The sequence below is a fragment of the Podospora bellae-mahoneyi genome, chromosome 5 (genome assembly GCF_035222275.1).
Source record: "Podospora bellae-mahoneyi strain CBS 112042 chromosome 5, whole genome shotgun sequence".
Taxonomy (NCBI): domain Eukaryota; kingdom Fungi; phylum Ascomycota; class Sordariomycetes; order Sordariales; family Podosporaceae; genus Podospora; species Podospora bellae-mahoneyi.
The window spans coordinates 2,634,214-2,652,460 of NC_085884.1; the positions used below are offsets into that span (position 1 = coordinate 2,634,214).

General features: G+C 55.8%; 6 protein-coding genes across 6 annotated transcripts; 4 read left to right on the forward strand and 2 right to left on the reverse strand.

Annotated features, from left to right (window-relative positions):
• Window positions 1-711: 711 nt before the first annotated feature.
• On the forward strand, window positions 712-7,736 carry QC761_0081630 (Type I Iterative PKS; the record flags this gene model as incomplete). Its single annotated transcript, XM_062872850.1, has 3 exons — window positions 712-1,295; window positions 1,354-6,863; window positions 6,918-7,736. Exons 1-3 carry the CDS (start codon window positions 989-991, stop codon window positions 7,734-7,736), a joined length of 6,636 nt encoding a protein of 2,211 aa, XP_062731136.1. The 5' UTR covers window positions 712-988.
• Window positions 7,254-7,789, reverse strand: QC761_0081640 (uncharacterized protein; the record flags this gene model as incomplete). Its single annotated transcript, XM_062872851.1, has 2 exons — window positions 7,610-7,789; window positions 7,254-7,520 (listed from the first exon to the last, which is right to left on the reverse strand). The coding sequence occupies exons 1-2, from the start codon at window positions 7,688-7,690 to the stop codon at window positions 7,254-7,256; spliced, it is 348 nt and encodes a 115-aa protein (XP_062731137.1). The 5' UTR covers window positions 7,691-7,789.
• A 720-nt stretch (window positions 7,790-8,509) lies between these two features.
• On the forward strand, window positions 8,510-10,513 carry QC761_507520 (uncharacterized protein; the record flags this gene model as incomplete). Its single annotated transcript, XM_062879973.1, has 3 exons — window positions 8,510-8,648; window positions 8,709-9,006; window positions 9,400-10,513. 3 exons carry the CDS (start codon window positions 8,510-8,512, stop codon window positions 10,511-10,513), a joined length of 1,551 nt encoding a protein of 516 aa, XP_062731138.1.
• A 121-nt stretch (window positions 10,514-10,634) lies between these two features.
• Window positions 10,635-12,037, forward strand: NdufS8 (ndufs8, ubiquinone oxidoreductase 23 kd subunit). Its single transcript, XM_062879972.1, has 4 exons — window positions 10,635-11,261; window positions 11,330-11,357; window positions 11,495-11,786; window positions 11,842-12,037. Exons 1-4 carry the CDS (start codon window positions 10,996-10,998, stop codon window positions 11,916-11,918), a joined length of 663 nt encoding a protein of 220 aa, XP_062731139.1. The 5' UTR covers window positions 10,635-10,995; the 3' UTR covers window positions 11,919-12,037.
• A 103-nt stretch (window positions 12,038-12,140) lies between these two features.
• ACP2 (mitochondrial acyl carrier protein) lies at window positions 12,141-13,212 on the forward strand. The gene is made up of 5 exons (XM_062879971.1): window positions 12,141-12,601; window positions 12,676-12,693; window positions 12,808-12,888; window positions 12,953-13,001; window positions 13,058-13,212. Exons 1-5 carry the CDS (start codon window positions 12,371-12,373, stop codon window positions 13,102-13,104), a joined length of 426 nt encoding a protein of 141 aa, XP_062731140.1. The 5' UTR covers window positions 12,141-12,370; the 3' UTR covers window positions 13,105-13,212.
• A 236-nt stretch (window positions 13,213-13,448) lies between these two features.
• Window positions 13,449-17,088, reverse strand: QC761_507490 (uncharacterized protein). The gene is made up of 3 exons (XM_062879970.1): window positions 15,950-17,088; window positions 15,764-15,882; window positions 13,449-15,711 (listed from the first exon to the last, which is right to left on the reverse strand). The coding sequence occupies exons 1-3, from the start codon at window positions 16,095-16,097 to the stop codon at window positions 14,131-14,133; spliced, it is 1,848 nt and encodes a 615-aa protein (XP_062731141.1). The 5' UTR covers window positions 16,098-17,088; the 3' UTR covers window positions 13,449-14,130.
• Between the last annotated feature and the right edge of the window lie 1,159 nt (window positions 17,089-18,247).

Below are 18,247 nucleotides of genomic sequence, written 5' to 3' on the forward strand. Positions count from 1 at the left end.
CCAAAACTGGGTACCTACTCAGGAGGAACCCCAGGCGGCATTAGACCAGTTCCCATCCAGTTTGCCTTTCCATGTCTCGGAAGGTGCTCACCAGGTAGAACTAGGTACCGGCGAGGTGTTTGTCAGCCACGATAAGAGATGGGAAACGCATGTGATACCTGCAGCTGGCATTTGTCTCTGGAAGACCGAAGGACCTGCTGTGCATGTGGAGAAAAGATAGGTGAGGGCCGTTGGCACGTATGGTCTCGCCTTGCATCAGATTACACCGATGCTGCACAGCACACTCCATGCTGTCCCCAGAATTCCTCCAACTATCACGTGTGTTTCTCCGTGTTCGGTGCGGGCCGGATTCACACCGGGCCGAAGCCAAGTCTTCGGTTCAGGCCCAGTCTGCCCCATCAGCATGTAGAGGCATGAGAAGCTTATCATGGAGACTGATTACCCCCTCACGTCCCATAGCCACCGAAACGTGCAGACGGCAAAACCGCTAGCCCCTGAGGTGCCCTCTAGGACGGGCCAAACCTACCTCGGTACTAGCGTTGAGTCGGCAACCTTGTTGTTATCTCATATTTCACTGCACGGGTAACATTCCAAATGCTTCACCGGATCGGCGATCAATAGCCCTTTCCAACAGAAAGCCGCCTCTGTAATGCCGTTGAGAGATAATGGGGAGGTAGATATCCGGAGAGCGGCCGGTGCAACGCCTAAGACCGTCGGATGTATAGGCACACAGACTGTTGCAGAAAAGAAAGGGACGAAACGCGTCTGGTGGCGGGATGGCGTAGCCAAGAGAGTGGGCGGCTCAGTAGTCCATCGTTGGCAGAGCTGGTGTCTGTGTCGCGTAGCCTCTGTGTCATGACTCTTTCCATATAAGTGTTTGGCACCCGTTTTCCCGCCCTGATTTGCAAACCCATACTGCCACACACGCCTCCCATAATACTCCCTCCCCTCATCCAGCATCGGTCAACAACGCCATATTCCCTCGTTTATGCAACGGTCGTCTTGTTGCAGAATCATGGCGGACCAACAACCGATGCCCATCGCCATCGTGGGCATGTCCTGCCGTCTGCCGGGGGATGTGTCCACGCCCGGAGAGTTCTACCGTATGCTCTGTCGCAAGAGAAGCGGCTGGTCCAAGGTTCCCAAGGACCGCTTCACCGCCGAGGCGTATCATCACCCAAACCCCGACAAGAAGGGCTGCTTCAACTCCCAGGGCGGCTACTTCATCAAAGATGACATCTCCATGTTTGATGCTGGGTTTTTTGACATTACAAAGAAGGAGGCCGAGTCTATGGGTAAGCACTCGGGTTCAATGGGTGAAGCATGTGAGAGTTACTAATCGGGCCGTGGCAGATCCTGCACAACGACTGCTACTCGAAACAGCATACGAAGCATTCGAGAACGGTGGCTTTCCCAAAGAGCACATCTCGGGCAAAAGGGTAGGCGTCTTTATTGGCGCCAACTATACCGAGCATCGAGTCGGTAATCTTCGAGATCTTGATCATATACCAAACTTCGACGCTACAGGAAACCAGGGCGCCTTCTTGGCGGGCCGGCTAGCCTATTACTTCAACCTTCGAGGCCCAGCGTTCACCGTCGACACGGCATGCTCGTCGTCCTTACACGCCCTGCATTTGGCGGTGCAGTCGATCAGGGCAGGCGAGTCCGAATCAGCCATCGTTGGGGCCTCGCACCTCATTACACATCCCGATATCTGGGTGTCGATGGCAAAACTTCGCCTGTTTTCCGACGTGGGCAAAACATATGCGTTCGATGACCGAGCAAAGTCAGGATATGCTCGTGGTGAAGGTGCAGGTTGCCTTATTCTCAAACCCTTGGCCCAAGCTCAAGCAGACAACGACCACATCTTCAGCGTCATCACACATTCTGGCATCAGCCACAACGGCCGGACAGTTGGTATTGTTGCCCCGTCGCCAGAGGAGCAGGAACGCTTGCTCCGAGACGTGTTTGCCGAGGCCAAGATTGATCCCAAGGATGTCGGCTTCTTCGAGGCTCATGGCACTGGGACAAAGAAGGGGGACCCAATCGAGGCGACTGCCATCTACAGGGCAGTGGGAAGACACTTCACCACTGACCAGCCCCTTTACATTGGCTCCGCAAAGCCCAACGTCGGCCATTTAGAGGGTGTGTCTGGCATTGTCTCGGTAATCAAATCGGTGCTGATGCTGTACTATGGCTTCATCTTGCCCAACACCGAGTTTGAAACGCTCAATCCGGCCATCCCTCTTGACAAGTGGAACATGCGAGTGGCCACAGACCAGAAGCCATGGCCCAGCAAGAGAAAGTACGCATGTGTCAACAACTTTGGCTTCTCCGGTTCCAACTCGATGTGTGTGCTCAGCGCAGCACCCATCACGCGCGAGATCGAGCTGGGCAAGGACGCTGGCTACACACCTCAGCGCCTCTTCGTCCTGTCAGCCAACGACGAGACGGCCCTTCGCAAGAGCATGAAGGAGCTGGGAATCTGGCTCGAACAGCACGCCGAGCTGTACCAGACGACAATGCCACGTAATTTGGCGTATACGCTCTGCCAACGCCGGTCTCATCTGCCATGGCGTGTGGCCGTTGTTGCCGGCATGTGCTCGGCCGTAGCCGGCTCGCTCAACTCTCATGAGATGGTGCCTGCCCGCGCGTCGAGTGAAACGCCAAAACTGGCTTTTGTCTTCACAGGACAAGGTGCCCAGTGGCACGCCATGGGCCGTGAGCTCATCACAACCCATCCCGTCTTCAAAGGCGCCATCATGCGGGCAGACAAGACGTTGCGGGATATTGGGGCCGACTTCTCCATCTACGAGGAGTTGACTCGCGACAAGAAGAGCACCAAAGTCGGCATGGCTCACATCTCACAGCCCATTTGCTCGGCCGTACAGCTCGCCTTGATCGACCTCCTGGAGTCATTCGGGATCCGTCCAACAGCGGTGACAGGTCACTCATCAGGAGAGATCGGCGCCGCGTACGCGGCCGGCGCGCTGGACTTTGAGTCGGCCATGGCCGCTGCCTACTACAGAGGACAGGTCATCATCGAGCTCAAGAAGACCCACACCCAGCTCAAGGGCAGCATGATGGCCGTGGGTTCCGGTGCCGACGAGCTCGCCCCCATGCTCAAGGCTCTCAACCAGGAGGGTGGCCCACAGGCCGTCGTTGCATGTGAGAACTCTCCGTCCTCAACGACCTTGTCCGGTGATGAGGAAGCCATTGATCGTGTGGGCAAGATGTTCCAAGACAAGGGGGTCTTCAACCGCAAGCTGTTTGTCGACGTGGCCTATCACTCTCCACACATGAAGCTGATTGCCGAGTCCTATCTGGCCAAGATTTCCCACATCCAAGTGCCCGACAATGTGTCATCATCCAACGTCGAATTTTATTCTTCGCTCCGTGGCCGCAGAATTGACCTGCATGAACTCGGCCCAGAGTACTGGGTTGACAACCTCACACAGGCCGTGCGCTTTTCCACATCTCTTCAGCGCCTGTGCAACGAGCACAAGCCCGACATCCTTTTGGAGGTGGGACCTCACGCCGCTCTGAAAGGGCCCATCATGCAAATATTGAAAAAGGTTGGCGCTGCTGCCACCAAGATCAGCTACATCCCCACCCTCGTGCGCGATCAAGATGCCACCACGACCTGCCTCGAGGCAGCCGGCCAGCTGTTCGTCCGCGGCTATCCCCTCGACTTCTTCAACATCAATCACAAGCGCCAGGAGAATGAGCACCCAGACCTGGTGCCCATGCTGTATACGTACCCATGGTCGAAGCAAAAGTACTGGTATGAGTCGCGCCTCAGCCGGCAACATCGGATCAAGCCATTTGCCCGCAATGACTTGATTGGTATCATGGCTGACTGGTCGAGCGAGCTTGAGCCGACTTGGCGCAACGTCGTGCGCACCGAGGACTTGCCCTGGTTGAAGGAGTATGAAGTTCAAGGTCGCCACGTATATCCGGCGTCGGCGTTTGTGTCCATGGTGGTCGAGGCCGCGGCCCAACAAGCGAGTCTCACAGGGGCTGATGTTGAAAAGTATGATCTGAGAAACCTGAAGATCAAGGAGCATCTCTTCGTCGAGGACGGCAAGGAGTTTGAGGTACTCCTCAACTTCCGAGCCTTGGAGGGCGAGAAGGGCCACGAGTTCCGCATCACTTCTTACGAGGACAGTCGTGGATGGCTGGAGCATTGCACCGGTACTGTGGTGATGGATGCCGCTTCAAGGCGCCGTGCAGCTCCCAGAGATGCGTCTGTGCCCAGCGCCAGGACCGAGGCCATGAAGAAGCTCATCTCGGAAGCCGACAGCTCCTCGGCCTGCTCATCGGCTGGATCCTCGCCTCCTTCATCAGCTACTTCCGACGCCGGCCATGGCAGCCACACCCCTGCAACGCCCACGCAGGACTGCAGTGATCAGGTCTGCAATACGTCTAGGAAGCTCAACGCGTTGGCGGGTGGTGGTGCCGAAATCTATGAGTCCCTGTCGGCGCTCGGCATGGGGTTCCCCAAGTCTTTCAAGTCTGTTGTCGATGTCTGCATCAACAGGACCAAGATCGTGGCTAACTGTTGCACCCGTGATACCGCCGCGGATATGCCCGTGGACTTTGAGACGCCCTTCCAGATTCATCCCTCGGTCTTGGACGCTATGCTGCAGGTGCCACTGCTCAACCTAAAGTCGACAGAGGACGGCATACCCACAGCCCATCTTCCCGTCGCCATCCGTCATGTCACTGTCCGCACGCCCTGGAAGAAGAGGGTCAACGACACGTTTTGCATTCACTGCAACCTGGAGCCAAAGACGGCGACATTCATGGTGGAGGTCTTCAGTGGCGCCAGCTCGGGAGCTGCTGCTATTTCCATGTCAGGTCTCGTGATGAAGGCGGTCAGGACTGGCCAGAAAGACACTAAAGCACCCAGGGAGTTGTGTTTCCAGTATAATTGGCAGCCGTTTGCTCAAGCCAAGTGCAAGGGGCATTCAAGCGACGAAAAGACGAAGAAAAGGTCTGACTCCGACATCGTCATCGTAACTGAAGAGGATAATGACCCCTTAGTTTCGGCACTGTGCCACGCCATCGAGGCCAGTACCGGGCTGTCTCCCAGAGTTTCTTCCATGGACAACCTGTCCGACTTTGGCTCAAAGTTCCTGGTTCTCTCAGACCTGGAGGGCCCCGTGCTGCCCAACCTCTTAGCCTCGCGTCTCGAGCAGATCAAGTCACTTCTGACCATCTCGCCTGGACTTATCTGGATCACCCGTGGCGCAACACGATTCCCCACGAACCCCGAAGCCAACATGGCGCTGGGTCTCATTCGTACGGCGCGTTCGGAGAGGAGCGCCGTGGCTTCCAGCTTGGATCTGGATCCCAAGAGCAAGCTGTCTACTGATGAGCAAGCCAGCCTCATTTTCGAAGCACTGAGGGAATCTGTCCTGTCGGAAGAGGAGGGAGAGAAGGAAATGGAGTTTGCGGAAGAGCAGGGCCAGCTCGTCGTTCCACGCATCAAGGTCGACGAGAAGCTCAACCTGGACGTGCACCGCAGCCTGGGCCCTTCAGCCTCCTACCTCCAAAACTTCCACCAACCCGGCCGCCAATTACGCCTGGCACCGCACAGCTCCGAGTCCTTTGATGATATGTACTTTGAGGATTGCCCAGAGACAGCCTTGGGCGAGGACGAGATCGAGATTGCTGTGGTGGCCTCGGCGCTTAGCAAGGACGATGCTGACAAGGCTGAGACTCACGATGCCGAATCCAAGATTGTGCGCAGCTGCAGTGGCACCATCACGCGCCTCGGAACGGGCGTGAGGAACTTTGCGCAAGGAACCAGGGTGTGCGCGCTGGCATTGGGCCCTTTTGGCACACATGCCCGAGCAAGAACATCAAGCGCTGTCGCCATTCCGGCTGGCCTCAGCATGGAAAACGCGGCCATCATCCCTGCTGCCTACGCTGCTGCCCATTATGCCTTGGTAGATCTCGCCAAGCTTCATCCGAGCGAGAGAATCCTGATCCAGCTGGCAGGCCCGGCGGGTCTTGCTGCCGTGGAAGTGGCCCGCCACTTGGGAGCGTCGGCCTACGTCTTGGTTCAAAACGATGACGAGGCCGCGACAGCAAAGAGGGCAGGTGTCTCGAGGGAGCGCGTGTTGAATGCTCACAGCATTCATCTCCGTCGGCAGCTAGAGGAGGCGACGATGGGGGAAGGCATGGACGTTGTCCTGACACTATCCGGCAACGAGACCAATGTTGCTTGGGAATGCCTTTCTGACTTTGGACGCTTTGTTGAGATCCGAACATCAGCCACCCATGCCAATACGAGGCCAGGGCTTGGGGACAACGCTACCTTCACCTCGCTCAACATGGCAAGCGTGGCAGCTGCCAGACCAAAGGCAATGGAGCGTACTCTCAAGGCGGTTGTCGACAACATCGCCAGTGGTGTGATCAAAGCGCCTTCGGATGCCACCATTCTTCCCGTCTCAGAGCTCTCGAGGGGCATGGAGATGGTGCACAATCGCGCGGCGCACCCCGTCGTCGTGGTTGCCGGACCCAAGGAACAGGTCAAGGCCATGCACCAGATATCCAACACCATCTTCCGCAGGGACGGCACCCACGTCATCGTAGGTGGTACTGGCGGTCTGGGCCGCTCCATGGCCAAATTCATGATCCAGCATGGCGCTCGCAGCATAGTGCTGCTATCGCGCAGTGGGATTGGCAAGGAGATGGTTGATCAGCTCCAGAAAGAGGCCAACTGCCCTGATGCGCGTGTGGTGGTGAAGAAGTGCGACGCCAGTGACGAACAGCAAGTGCAACAGCTTGTGGCCGAGTGCTCCAAATCCCTCCCTCCCATCTGCGGTGTCATTCATGCAGCAATGGTCCTTCGTGTAAGTAACTCCAAAAACCACTAAACTCCTCTGCACAAGCTAACAACGACGCAGGATGTGTTGCTGGAAGGCATGACACACGAAGACTACACTCAGGTCATCCGGCCAAAGGTAGCAGGAACCTGGAACATCCACAACGTGCTCCAGTCGCAGTCCATTTCCCTCGACTACTTTGTCGTCCTCTCATCGGCGTCTGGCATTCTTGGATCTCGTGGCCAGGGCGCTTACGCCGCGGCCAACACCTTTCTCGACGCGTTTGTGCAGCACAGACAACTCAACGGTCTGCCTGGCACCTCGCTCGATCTGACAGCCGTCACGGGCGCAGGATACCTTGCCGAGAATGCGGAGCGCAGCGAGGACATCATCCGCAACTTTGGACATGAGACGGTCTCAGAGGAGGAGGTCCTTGCCCTGCTTTCGGCTGCGGTTCGAGGAGAATGCCCGGCGCAATGCCTGACTGGTCTCAAGCTGCACCTCGGCGCTGATGGCGGTTGGCCTTACTATGCTTCGGATCCGCGCTTCACCGAGCTCAAGGCTGAATGTCTTGCGGCCGCCGAGCGTGAGGGCTTGATGCCGAAGCAGACCATTTCCCCAGGAAATGCATTTCGTGCGGCCAACAGTGACGAAGAGGCGGCCAACATCGCCGGCCAAGGTATCCTACAGAAGCTCTCGGAAGTGCTGACGGTTGACATTCAAGACCTCGACGTGGCGAGGAACATCACCAGCTACGGATTGGACTCACTGACTGCTATTGAATTGCGAAACTGGATCGCTAAGGAGTTCCGAGCCAACTTGCAGATCTTGGAGTTGTTGAGCAGCGGGACCATCAATGACCTTGCTGCGCTGACTGTTCAAAAAACGAGGATGGCGTGAAGATCTTGAAAACGAAATTGGTGTCGGTTTTGGTAGTGATATTTATCCCTTTTCATTGGTCTTGGGATTTAGTCTTGTATTTTCCTGGACTTGTTGTTTGGTCTCTTTGTATTAGCGTTGATTCGTACTGGCATGTTTTGTGGATATCATGTTGATGTGAAGGAATTTGAAGCTGGGGAAATGGGCGAAATGGATTCAAACCAACCATCGTGTATGTTGTAGACTGCCTGTCGTTGAGCGCTGGACGCGCCGCTTGTATTCGGTCGTTGTTGCGAGAGACATTTCTAATACATGTAGTGCTGTCAGCTGTGAATGTGATTCGGATGTTTGACGACGCTGCGGTTCGAGGTCTTGGCGGAGGACAGAACCCAATTGGGCAGCGACACCAAAAACCAAGCAGCCCGCTGAATGGGCCCAAGCTCCACGGCTCCCTCACCGGGACCGACCCCACTGGCGGGACTGGGGCAATTTTGGACGCAGTGGACAGTGGTGCAACGATTCAGATAAAGCAATGAGCTGTGGGTTGTGACTCTGTTCTAAGGGACGGCTTTTCTAGAACTGTTTTCTTTATGTCCCTTGGATGCAACAGGATCCGTCCGCTTTCTTCACAACACCAGCCCCAACACCCAACACAGCCCCGTGGTGCTTACTTCTAGCAGTGGGGGGGGGGGCAACGTCACCTCGTCTCTCCACGATCCAGCGCCCCAAGTCTACCACATCAGGCAAACCACCAAAACACCAGGCTGCTTCCCGAACATAGGTATTCGAAAGTCATGGCGGCTGGACCGCGCGCCGAGGCAAGGTCTCTGGCCGATATCAACTACATCGCTGCAAATCCTCCGCAATATCCCCACCATCCCGAAGTCAAAGAATCCCTCACGCTGTACATCTCCAGAGTCCCCGGTACACAAGGTTTGTACGGTTTCTTCTTTTATTGTGACTGTTTTGCTAATCTGAAACCTTGCCTCTTAGATGTGGTACTCTCTACCATGAGGCCGCATAGGAAAAATGTGACAGGTGAAGACATAGCGAATTCTCTCTATTACATCCACATGGAGCGACCAGAGGATATGCCACCACCCATGCCACCACGACCAAAGAGTAATGTGTTGAGTTCCACGAGGTCCAGTGGGGAGAGTGCTAGGAGCACGATTCCGAGGAAGCCGTTGCCTACATCCGCGAGAGTTCTGAGGCCGGAAAGCTTGTCGTCAACGGGGGAACCAGGTCCAGTTCCAGTGCTCTCACCAACCCCAACTCCCCATATCCCTCAGTACAAGCCTTACCGACCAGAGACTGGCCCATCTCCAATATCAGAAAACCAAAATCCCACCGAAGAGTCACTCCATTCATATAGGCCAAACCCCATGTTCCAAAAACGCCTATCGGGGGGCTCGCCTGAGCCGCCCCCGCCCCCTCCTCACTTGACGACAGTGTCTTCATCCTCACCACTAGCGGGTCACGATCATGTTGAAGATAATGTTGCACCTGCACTTTACTCTTCAAGTGCAGCCCGACCAAGCACACCGAGTCAACCTCCTGCACAGCAACCTCCGCAGCGAGTGGCATCTCCCTTGTCGTATAGCCAAGGACAACATCCCACGTCACCTAGGCACATGCATCGGCGACCTTCTTCGGTTTCTTTTTATCTGACCATAATTCGCAGAGATCCGAGTTCTGGATCCCAGGTCAATGTAGGACAGGTGTCGTCTTTTGCCACCAATATTCCCCCACCGTCGCAGGCAGACCCGAGCCTCAACCCAGAGGACATGGGGTCCGGGTGGAAGTCTCAAAAGCTTGATATTCGCATTGATACTTCGGGATATGCAAAGTACAGAGGGATGCCCAGCCGGGCTGCTGCCGAAATCCAGGCTCTCCAGGCACTCACCTCAACGGGCCAGCCGCATTCGTTCTCACAAATGGTGCAGAGTGGACAAAGAGCGCGCAGTGACAGTGGTGCGCGAGGGATGGCTCCTCCCCCCCAGGACGGATTTCACAGACAGGTTGTCATGGCTTATGGAGCTGGTTGGAAAGCGGGCTTTAAAAAGGCGTTTCACCGACGAGAAAGGCGGGAGAGCATTAGCCCAGAGGGCGTGCAGTCGTCCGAAGAGCCCAGCGCACCCAAGGCATCCCATACCAGGCAGGGTAGCTCCTCCACGATTGGATCCAATCACTCTGGGTCGGGTGAGGAGCAGGGCGGAATCATCACTCACCCTGGACCAGGGTTGCGGCCCAAAGGATACACCTTTCTGTCACCGTGGGAAGGGCGCTGTGAGTTTCGCACCAGCACCAGCGGGCGCTCCCTCAAGCTCCGCCATGTGCTCGACTCTACCACCAAGTTCCAGTTCGATCCTCGGGAGGTGGCGCAGAGCATCCAAAATGCACAGGCTATGGGCCGATCGAGGGGCGATGAGCTCCAGGCTGCCCTTCTGGGCACGAAACCGGTTAGTGAGTTGAGGTTCAACCTGCCCAGCGGCGGCGACTTCTTTGGGGCTCGTCGAAATGATGCCGACAAGGACAACCGGGCAAGCCGACTGTCGGAACAGTTTAGCAGTCTCCTGCACCATCGAAATACAAGGAGCAGCGACGAGGATGAATGGAGTGATGAGGATGAGATGGATCTTAGCCTTGGCAAAGAGAACGCTGGAGGTGGGAGCAGTGGAAAGAAGGTCAAGCTTGGGAAGCTGATTATTCATGATGAAGGGCTCAAGATGCTGGATCTGGTGGTGGCAGCCAACATGGGGGTGTGGTGGACAACGTGGGGCAAGATTGATCAATAAAGGAACTTGGCGCACAGCGAGACATTTAGACAAAGTATACCCCTTTTAAGTTTCATCATCATCATGCATTGGAAGACTCACGTGAGACGCACGTGAATAGACTTTCAGTGGCCGGGCCCCCACATGCTGATGGGGCAGCAAATCAGAAGCTGGGAAATGTAATCTTGCGGTGGGGTGGTCCAAGCGCCGGCAGCTCCAAAATGTCAACTCCCATGACCCAAAGCTCCAGGGATATCGAGACGACGTCAAGCGCCACCGGGGAGCTCTGTCAACCTCGCCTCCGCCACCCCACTCTCAATACTTCTGCTGTCGGTGTCCCGACCGCACTTTTTGCAGCAGCGTGCAGGCCCAATTGACCTGATCGCCAGTCTCCTTTCGATACCAGCCTCTTAGTCGTCCCGCGACGGTCTCTCGAAGCACCAAAAGTCCCTCCCAGCTTGCCAACACCCCTCGAACCCAGCGACCGAATCGACGTTGACACCATGCTTCCCAACACCACCATTGCGGCCCGCCCTCTGGTGCGCGCAGTTCGCGCCGTCGCCCCCTCTTCCACAGTCATCTCTCAGGCTGTCGCCAGGAGAACGTATGCGACACCGGCTGGGCCCCCGCCCAAGAACTTCCGTCTGCCGCCCCCCAAGACGTGGGAACAGGAGTCCGAGAGCACCTTTGACAAGCTTGGAAAGTACTTTTTGATGACGGAGATGATGAGGGGGATGTACGTGCTCATGGAGCAGTTCTTCAGGCCACCGTGAGTGTTTGTCCCTGGACGGGTAGCTGGGTGTGGGCAGCGGGGCTGACAGAGGTCGACTTGAACAGGTACACGATCTACTACCCATTCGAAAAGGTGCGTTATACAGCTGGCTGCCAAGAGGGTAGGGCTTGGGAAGATACGATTAGAGAATATCAGAGCCTGGGCGGTCATGGATGAGAGCGGGAAGGGCGATGCGCATTTCATGAGGCCAGACCGGCTGACAGCAGCAGGGCCCCATTTCTCCCCGTTTCCGCGGTGAGCACGCTCTCCGGAGATACCCCTCGGGTGAGGAGCGTTGCATTGCCTGCAAGCTTTGCGAGGCTGTCTGCCCAGCGCAAGCCATCACCATCGAAGCTGAGGAGCGTGCGGACGGTTCCCGCCGCACCACCCGCTACGACATTGACATGACCAAGTGCATTTACTGCGGTTTCTGCCAGGAGTCTTGCCCTGTCGACGCCATTGTCGAGTCTCCCAATGCCGAGTACGCCACCGAGACCCGCGAGGAGCTGCTTTACAACAAGGGTGGGTTCCTCCTCACTGTCTCATTCAAGGGAAAGCTTGGGCTAATTGTGCACAGAGAAATTGCTTTCCAACGGAGACAAGTGGGAGCCGGAGCTGGCTGCGGCTATCAGGGCGGACTCTCCCTACCGGTAAAGATGCGTGTAGAGGAAATCAAGGGGCTCTTGCGGATGGTTAGATGTTGGCTCAGAAGAGCTGTAAATAGTGTTATACATATGTCCCACCACCCAAAAGTTATGTTTTTTGTCCCGTGCTGTCCCAGTCTCAAATGCTGAGGCCATTGCCAGGCGTCATGGCACATGTCACGTGATGCAGTGCACAGACCGGGTGCAAAGCTGGAGCTGTCCGTCCCGCAGTGCCGCAGCACCGAAAGCTGCCAGAGAGTTTAACGCATCCCGACGCTTGCCATTCCCAGGCGAGAAATTTATCATCAAGCAGACCTCTAACCGTCACACCACCACCACCACCACCCCCCCGCCGAACGTCTCCGCCGTCAATTGCCTCGACCACCCGGCCCACTTCCACCGGCCACACACCAACTCCCGCGAGCTTTCACTCCTTTCCAGTCCAACCAACCTCCCGCCAAAATGTTCCGCACCGCCGTCCTCCGGTCCGTCGCTCTTGCGTCGCGGACCGCCGCTGTTCGCTCTGCCGCTGCCCACCCCCTCAGATTAGGCGCCCCCTCCTCGGCCAAGAGCTTCGTCCCCAAGGGCTCTGCCAGCTGGGCTCTTCAAATGCGGGGTTATGCGTCGGGTGGTGGTCTCACAAAGCAGGAGGTCTACGAGAGAATCAAGGAGCTTCTGTCTGGGTTTGACAAGGTGCTTTTTGTCCTGCATTTCGGTTCTTGTTTCTGTTCATGGAGAGGTGCTAATAGTGGCTTTTTTTGCTTTAGGTCAACAACCCCGAGAACGTGAGTGCTATGGCCGGCAACAACCCATTGTTGTCGAAATGTGTAGAGGAGTTGGAGGAGAAGGAGGAGGAATGATGTATGGCCTTGGAGAATGGGAGCTGACGGGTGGCTTAGATTACGGAAACCGCCCACTTCGCCAATGACCTCGGGTTGGACAGCTTGGATACCGTTGAGGTTGTGATGGCTATTGAGGAGGTATGGATGCCCCTGCCCCTCTTTGCTGTGACGTGGGAAGGGATACTAACGACATGAGCAACAGGAGTTCAGCATTGAGATCCCCGATAAGGATGCCGACACCATCCACAGTGGTATGTAGCCCATACCTATTGCAAGCTGATGATTCTAACCTGTATGATGTCAACAGTTGACAAGGCCGTCGAGTATATCACCTCCCAGCCTGATGCCAACTAAGCAGTTGTTACCGGCTTAATAATGGATGGGGGAAAAACAACCACATAGAGCACCAACAATTGTATTTTGTATTTGGGCCGTTCTTGTCGCCCCCATTGCCGCCTGTCCCGCCTTGTACCATACTCACAACTCATTTCATGTATCACGACAATACAGTTACCAAGTCTCGAGATGGTACTTACATAGCATCTATGGAACAGAGGAACTGCTATTGCCTGGGGCTGGTGAGCATCAAGCCATGAAGGGGTAGGAGGAATCTGTCCAGTCGCATATCTTTTGCCATTCAAGTCGATCAGCAAAGCTGCCAAAGGATGTCTATCTTGGACATGTCTGTTTATGTCTGTTCGATTCTGTATAAAATATCTCTAGTTATCCAACCTGCATGGCAAGAAACTCATGTTGGCATCCATAGCGCCCAGACTCTACTTCACCGCCAACCAGCTCTTGGTTATTCTCTGCTTCCATGTACTGAGCAATCTACTGCCTCTGTATTACATATACTGCCATTACATTTATCCTTGTCGATACCTGATCCTCGAAGTTTCTCACGTGGCCACACCAACACCGCAACTTCAACCAGAAAGGAAACGGATTTGGGAGTCGAGATGCATGTGTGATATGTTTCCTGGGAGAGCAACGACAACGTTGTGGTAAAACACTCCTGAACAAGAACTCGAGAGCCTGCAAAGAACGATTAAAAACAAAACACCGGCCCGACCGATTTCCTACACCGTACATATCCAGACAAAAGAGAGTGATACAAAGAAACAAGATGGCTATACCCACAAGTCAAATCCTGACAGTATCAGGCAATGTGTGTCGAGATGTATGCCTCCCTCAAGAGTGACCTAACCACACCACGCTATGCCCCTTGAGATCCTTGCTGCAGCTATATATGTAAAAAGTACGCTGCAGACGATGCAATTCCTTTGTTATCATGCTCCGCTTCAAAGTTGGTCTATTCCCTTGCCTTTTTTTCTTTTGCTCTTTTTGTGCCTACCAACCCAAACTCCTGAAGCCAAAGCACTATCTTCCACCAACCGCTTCAACAGCACCAGTGCCGCTGTTGCCTTCGCCGTTGGCCCCGGCAGATCTGTTATTGGCAACGACCGTGGCGTAGCTGTTGGACCAGGCAGCGGCACTCAGAGGGCTGGCAGTACTGTTCACTTGTTGGTTTCCGGTTCCGCGCTTGCGAGCCCTCGCCTGGGCATCATCTTCGTCGTCCATGCTGAACACAAATGCGGCCTCCTCTTCATCCATTGGGGACTTGAAGCGCCCAGTAGCGCTCGAACCTATTGAGGTGCTGCTGACATGTCTTGCCAGCCCCCCATCCTTATCCCTAGATTCGCCAATGACGCCTGCTCCGTTGGCATTGCGTGGAACATTGGGCCGGATATTGGGGCTTGAATCAGCTGAACCGTCGTCGGACAGCTGGGTGTCTCGAAGCTGTTGAGTCAGGGCCGATACTCCCACCGTGTTTCCATCCAGCCCTGATGTGATGGCGCTGGCAAGGCTCGAGTTTCGGAGCGGGCTTCCCACATGGCCGAATGCCGAGGCGTGCTTAAAAGACCGGCCCGTATCCAGGTGGCCGTCATCCTCCTTTTGCTTCCCCCACAACGGACCCCAGCGGCCAGGGCTGGAAGGTTGAATGGGAGTGCCGAACTTGGTGATGGGGGCAGGCGGGCAGGATTCGGCAATCGTCTCACGGTTGAGGGCGTCCATTCCACGGATTGTGTTGGTTGTAGAGCCCCTCCTCGCCCTCTCTGTCGGCGTCAGCACCTCGTTGGCCAGTGTGCCTGGCACATAATCTTCCTCAAAGAGGAACTGCTCGGAATCATCCCAATCCATGTCGACTTTGGGCACGCTGCTGCTCATCATGCGGATCTTGGCGAATCGCGAAGCGTTGCTGTGCATAGGCCGCTTTCCAAAGTACTCATCACCACCCAGCGCCGAGCTGAATCCAAGAGAACCGGAAGGCGGGCTGCTACCAAAGCCTGAGATGTCCTGTGTTGCAAGTCCTGACGGTGACAGGTGGCTGTTTCCAAAGGCAGACGCGTGCAAGTGCCTCAACGCATCCGAAGTACGACCACTCTTGGCGGCACTGAGCGAGGAGGAAGGCGAGTCCAATCCAAACTGGGCCGGGACCGAAGATGGCCAAGGACCGCCCCTGGCCGCATGTGAGATCCCGTTGCTGTCGAATGACGCCGGGAGGGGAGCATCCAGCACCGAAAGTCCTTTGATGTTGGGAGAAAGACCCAGTCCAAAGCGGTTTGGCTCCTCGTCTCGTGGTGATCCGTAGGCGGAAGCAGGGTTGGAAGTGTACGAGGTGGTGTCGATCGTGGGCACGCCGCTTTCGAGAGCCAGCTGATGGCTGTAGAGTTCATCTTGTAGCGCAAACGCCGTGGCGTTGTATGGAGAATCTGCGCGCATAAAAGAGTTGGTCAAGGCACTGCTGGCCGGCTGATGGTATGTCGTCGGGTTTACGCGGGCACCGAGGGCGACTCCGGGGGGGACACCTATCGTCACACCGTTCTTGCCATAGTTGATGCGGCGGCCATCGGGGAGCACATGGATATTGGCGCACTTTGGGCCAAACTTGCAGTTGCCCTGCAGTCCGTCAGCTTATCAGTCCTCCCAAACACAAGTGTCGAGGGCATACCTTGGCAAAGTACTTGCAAACGTTTTCGGCGGCCGAGCTCAGATCGTGGCTAAAGGGGCATGCATTGCCTGCCTGGCAGGCGCCTTGTCGGAAGAACTTGCATGGGACGTGCGAGGTGTCTGTCAAGTGTAAGTTGATGGGTCAGCAAGGGTTTGGAGGAAAGTGCTTCGCCATCGCAAAACCTACTGGGTGGGCTTCGTGATGCATCGAAGCGATGGGCGGCGGCGGGCATGGGAGCCATTATCCCACCACCACTCGAGTGACCGGCTTGTGGTGGAATGTTGAGACTGCCGGTGCGCATGTGGCGAAACTCGCCCAGGTTGGACGTCGACATTGTGTCGAGCGCCGGTGAGGTTCGTGGACAGGCTGCGGCGAGGAGGGCGATGTTGGGCCTCCGCTAGGTGGTGGTGCAGACTGCGGCGCCGGATCAATCGAGGGGTCGTGGTCAATCAGACAGGGGTGGGCACGCGACGAAGTCGCTGCCAAATCAGAAAAGACAGCTTCAAGTCTCGAGGTGCGGCCGAGGGGTGTTTTCAAACGAGAGGGTATTTCGAACCAAGCCCGGGAGCGGAGACGGCGGGTGGTGAGATGTTGCGTCGTGTGAGACCGAGGGGGGGGAGCTTGAGCGCAGATAGCGGCATGTATGGATGTGGCGAGCCGAGCGAGATCTCGGGTGTTAAAAGGGCTGGAGGGCGGGCGGGGAGAGGGCGGTGGGATCAGTTGGCGAGGCGCTTGGCACTGGTGGGGAGCCGTGGATCTGAGGTGTGCACTTTTCGGGTTGTCCACCGACCGCCTGATGCCGCAAAGACGTCTAACTTTTGTTCTATTTGGAACCGTCCCTCGAGTCCCTGACTTTTGCGCGCAGAACTTCTGTCACAGCAACCCGACTGACTCAATAGGCAGTTGAAGCGGTTTGTTGGTGTGGTGTAGCAGGACTTGTCAGTTTTTCTTATTAACCACCTCATGGTCTCACGGGCAGGTGCGCGCACCTCACCCTCCCCCACCATCACCTTCTCGATATTACTGTCAGATGTGCCGTTTCAGCGTGGGGGTGCCGGATGTGCTGTCGTGATTGTATAATTCTCAGGACCGGCGGGACCGTTTTCTCGACCAAACACAACGGCCTGAGTGACAATGCCCGCTTCCGGTGTGCAGCTACCTACTTAAGCGGGGGCGCCGTTGGAGTCATCCAAGCCCTCGGTGAAGAAGCCAACCAACACTTCAGCCCCTCAACTGCCTTAAGAATGATCACAAGGTTTGAAAGTGTGCCAGCGATTCAGGTTGAGCACCATTCACCGACTTGAAAAGAATGGAATGCGCCAAGCTAGGGCCGGGGTTAAGGGAACTCCTTGGACTTCCCGCCAGCCATCGAGATGGCGATAAGAGATAAGCACGGGGTCGGAAGGAGGGGCATGAGGGGTAACATCCAAGGAGGTCACTATCTTGAACAATTTCACCGCCACAAAACAATCCCAGCAAAAAACATTTTTTTGCAGGGCAGAAAACACCTTTCCGGGAAAGGCCGAGTTGAAGATTGGATTGAGCCCTCTGCCGATAAGGTGACTGATACCTACCCGGTGGCGCCTCATGGACATATGCACAAAACACCCTGCACCCCTCGTCATCCCTACTCCCCGGATTTGCATGATGCATTTCGCAACCTGCATGCCAACGTTGTTGATATTCAATCACCTTTTGCTTTCCCCACACATTCCATCTGACTCTTGCTTCTTTGCCCGGTGACTTTGCTCCGCATCAACACCCCCACTCCCGTCCGTCCCCTCACCATCTCCCTGAACATCGCACATCCGCTGAGAAGGCCGATGCGAGAGCGGTACTGCAGTGTCCGTCCATCTTGCAGCTGCTACCCTGCCTACACGAACCATGCCTTGAATCAAGTTGGACGTCCCGCATAGACTACCTCCTTCTTGCGCGTCCCCAGCCATCCATTACTGGCTGCCGAGTGTGGGGAGTGTGAGTGTGATCCGTCTGGAGTGCTCACCAACAAATCAAGGGGCAATACAGACCACCCCCAACGCAGATGCATGCAGCTAGGACACCCACTCCCTCCCCAACCACGATAGTAGAGGACGGTTGACGCTTCTTCCACGCTTCACCGGTGTCTCAGCCGAGCCCGCAGCAGCCCAGCAACATATCGACAGCAGGCCCCTCCTCGTATTGGGCCTGGGCCTGTCGTCAGTTCTCACATCGCGCGGAATAAATCACCGTTTCACAGCTGCCCTGATACCTTTGCAACAGAGGTCGAATGGCCAAACATCCAGGTAGCATCCGTGGTGGCCATCTTTCTCTTTTCTTTTTGACAGAAAGATTGGCAGCTTGGTCTCATCTGATCTGATTTTGTTAGCCGCTACATGTTCCGGTCCACCTCCGTGCAACACTCTTCATCTCAGACATCACACCATCAAAGCAGCTCCTGTTCAACCACCCGACTACAAGTTTGACTATGCTTGATCCGGACAACAA